The 3,928-nt window shown below is 48.2% G+C and overlaps 1 protein-coding gene across 1 annotated transcript in view; it reads left to right on the forward strand.

Annotated features, from left to right (window-relative positions):
- Nucleotides 1–1,222: 1,222 nt before the first annotated feature.
- The window catches only part of LOC103797566 (sterile alpha motif domain-containing protein 9-like), a gene marked incomplete at its 5' end in the record, with an annotated part of 4,659 nt that continues 1,953 nt past the window's right edge, over nucleotides 1,223–3,928 (forward strand). The window contains 1 exon segment of the mRNA XM_009069786.1: nucleotides 1,223–3,928. This exon segment is cut by the window's right edge and continues 25 nt beyond it. Coding sequence (XP_009068034.1) covers nucleotides 1,223–3,928 — 2,706 coding nt within the window.

Raw genomic sequence — 3,928 nt, forward strand, 5'->3', positions numbered from 1 at the left:
AGGAGCAGAGACACCACCAGCACACACCTCTGCCCTGACCCTTTTCTGCCTGGGCTGGAGCTGGGGATGGTAACTGCTGACTAGGTGAATCGATCATGTTTCTGCAGGTGTATTTAACATATTCCCTCTGCAGTCCAGAACCAGCTGCCCCTGCTGCCATACACCTCTGAGCCCCTGGGCACAGAGAGGAGGTCATCACCCCACTGAACAGAAAATCTCCTGCTGGGCTGAGCAGTGAGTTGAACTGCTGCATGGAAATTTTGGTAAGCACCAGAAAGGATGTGGGGAAAAAAAAAAAGGGGGAGGGGAGAGCACACCCACCAAAAAAGGGAGGGGAAGAAAGGGAGTGTGAGGGAGCAAAAGGCAGGGAAAGGGAGAGTGAGAAAAACAGCAATAAGAAGCATGAGGTGTAGCCTGGGGACAGTGGTGGTGACCCTCCTGCTCTCAGAAACTAACACAAGTGGCTGTTAGATGGGCTCAGCCATAGGCACAGCTGGCAAGGTTGGGCCTTCAGGGGTACAGAAACAACAATGGACCAAAAATTGGGGAAGCTGGGAAAACAGACCACCAAAGTCAGCCTGAACTAAGACAGGAACATTAACTGTAAATCTGAAGACATATGTTTTTTTCCCCTTTTAGGGTTCTGCTCATTAACAGCAGGATTTCCTCTCACCAAAGACAATGGGTACGTGTTGCTTTCAGAATGTTGCACACTATATGTAGCAATTTGCATTTTACTATCTGCATTTTGAGGATTCATCTCTAGCAGGGAACTAATCTTAACATCATCTTAGGGTTTGCATTGATGCTGTCTTCATATAGCAGAAAATAATCAACCTCAAGTGGGTAAATGATCTACCCAAAACTCTCCAGTGCAGAAAATCCAGCCCTGGCAATTCCCATAACCTCCTCACATCATCCTTGCAAAAAATATTTTAGGTTATTTCCGTAACCCCCACTGAGGATCACTGTCAAACCTCCTCCCTAGGTTCCTGTTCTGCCAGTTTATTAGTATTGTAGTTTAGGACTGCTCCTGATTAAGGTTCAGGACACTCTTAGCCATCAGAACTGATGGGAAAAGCCAAGGTACACTCTCTCACTGACTGCAGAAAGAAAACAATCCAGCATTCAGCGTGGCCAGTTCTGCAGGGATGGCAGTGCCTTGCCAAGAATGTCAAGGTGTTTTCAGTTTGTATTACTAATGCAGAATTTTAACTTCTAGATTACAAAACCTTACCTGTGAATGAGTGGGATGAGAACCATGTCAAATGTTGGCTGGAAGCCACTGGAATCAAGAAAGAGTATGTAGAAAAACTGTGTGCAGAAGAGGTAACAGGTCCCGCGCTGATGGCACTGGATGAGCCTTTCCTCAAAAGGATGGGCATGAAGGGAGGGCAAATCCAGATATTGATCTGCAAGAGAAGAGAAATTCCACAGCCCAGGGACAATGCACAGCAAGCCAAGGATTCCAGCAGCAAAACTCCTGACAGAACAGATGTGCAGACAGACCCAGTAGGAGCCAGCAACAGCCTCGCCCAAAGCACAGCAGGTGGAGACAGCTGTGGGGCAGTGGATAAGACCAGCAGCAGCAACACAGCTCCTGATTCTGGCAAGAGGCAGAGAAGAAGCAACAAATCCCAACTGAAAAGCTCTGAAGAGGTTTTAGAGCTCACAGGCTTCCGCCCATTCAGGAGTCAGGATACGAATTTCAAGTACGTCAAAAACACAGTTCTTGCTCCAGAAACAGGAGTCAACGATTTAATCACTCCGTGCCACGAGTACAAGTCTTTAGACACTGCTTCAGGACTGAACAGAAATCAGCTGCAGTCCAAATTTGCCTCTGAAGTGATCCGATTTGCTTCAGCCTGCATGAACATCCGCACGAACGGCACCATCCACTTTGGAGTCATGGACAGTGTGGAGGACAAGGGCTGGAAACACGGGCAGATCGTTGGCATCAAGGTGGAGAGGAGAGAAGACTATGTTGATGCACTGGATTACATAGAAAAATGCTTCGATGATAACTGCCAAGAAATTGCAAGGAAATGCATTCACCCACCTGTCTTTGTTGAGGTGATATCAAAAGGCTCCAAGGAACAAAGATTTGTGGTGGAAGTTGACATTGAACCAACATCCAGCTTAGTGAGGAACTGCTGTTTTGAAGTGTTCTTGCCAAAATACAACGAAGGCAGCCAGAAGGTGACCCTGACCAAAGACCTAGTTATGTACCAGAGACTGGGAGCAAAGTCTGAACCCGTACAGCGCAGCAAACTCACTGCTTTCATCCAGGCTATGCAGGACAGGGATGCTCAAAGAGAAACTGCTGAGCTCTCCAGCACAAAAGTACAGACAGAAGTATCTCAAGATTTAGGAAGAAAGTTATCGATTCTACTGAACGACGGCAAGAGCTACATGGATGATTCCCTAAGGTATATCCTTGTCACAAACAGATGTGAACAGGATAATTTGAACCATGTGAATTTTTTAATGCACTTGAACATTTTCTGTGTCTTTGACTTTGACGAACATTCCAGTGTGTCAGGGCTGTACAGTAGGTACAAAGATCACCATGAAACGAGCTGTTACTTCTTGGAGGATTTTTACAATGAAATTAAGACTGACAACCCTCCCCGTCAGAAACTGTATGATCAGACCAGCTGGATATTCTGCAATGGGCGCAGCGACTTCCGTGGGGATGAAAGATCTTGTGACGAAGAAAGCTGGATTAAAACAAAAAAGAAATACCTCAAGAAAGTGGTTACTTGTATCTGTGAGGAGATCCTGCCCGAGCGCTCGTTCATTGTGCTCTTCCTCTTGCTGTCCCCAGTGCAGAAACCACTTGTGGACACTTTCCACGAATTCTACCCCGAGATGCACGGCACGGAGTACATGGTGTGCATCTCAGAGTCCAGAGAGAATTACCTCAGGTGGGCTCACCTGGCCCAGGCGTCGTGCAGCATCGAGGCGCTCGAGCAGTGCAGCGTGGTGGGAATGAAGCTCAGCCACGTGGACGCCACGGTCCAGGCCATGCTGCCTTGCACAGCCCAGAACAAACACCTCCCCGTCTCCACCGGAGGGGTGTGCACGCTCCCCTCGCGGGAGGAGGACAAACTCTACTCCCTGGAGATCCTCTGTGCTGACCAGTGTGATGACATCAAGTTAGACCTTTGGACCGACAAACAAATACAAGAAATAGAACAGAACTTCTACCGAGGGAGAAAGATCCTCTGGGAAAACTTCTGGCTTGCTGACAAGAGACTGTGTGGGGACATCATTGAACGGGAAGCGTGCAAGGCGGCGAGCAAACTCCTGGATGGCATTTTACGAGGAAACGGACTCAACTATTCTGTGGCGAAGGTGAAGATCTATCACCATCCTGGCAGTGGTGGAAGCACAATAGCGCGGCAAGTTCTATGGAAAGCCAGAAAGGACTTCAGATGTGCCGTTGTCAAGACCTCCTATCCCCCTGCAACGGTCTGTAACCACGCGCTTGCGCTCAGGGATTATGAAGAAAGAGAAATCACTCACCGTTTTCCTGTGCTCCTCCTGATTGAAGATTATGATGATGAGTACTTGGATGAGCTACAGAACAACCTAATGGATGCTGCAGCAACCAGGAAAATGAACTCCCCCAGACCTTACTTCATTCTCATTTGCTGCAGGCGATGCCATGACCCTGAAAGGCTTTGCAAGGTTTCGCCACTGGACACAGTCGCTGTCACTCACAAGCTGACAGAGACAGAGAAAAGCCTGTTCAACAGTAAACTTGAGAAACTGAGGCAGAAAGATGTCAAGCCAGAATTCATACTTACGTTCGTCCTGATGTGCGAGGAGTTCAACGAGACGTACGTGTCAGACTTCGTGGCACACATCCTGCAAGGCATCGACCTCTCCTCGCGCGACACCTGCCTGATCCGCTACGTGGCCC

This window comes from Acanthisitta chloris, unplaced genomic scaffold (genome assembly GCF_000695815.1).
Source record: "Acanthisitta chloris isolate BGI_N310 unplaced genomic scaffold, ASM69581v1 scaffold29482, whole genome shotgun sequence".
NCBI lineage: Eukaryota > Metazoa > Chordata > Aves > Passeriformes > Acanthisittidae > Acanthisitta > Acanthisitta chloris.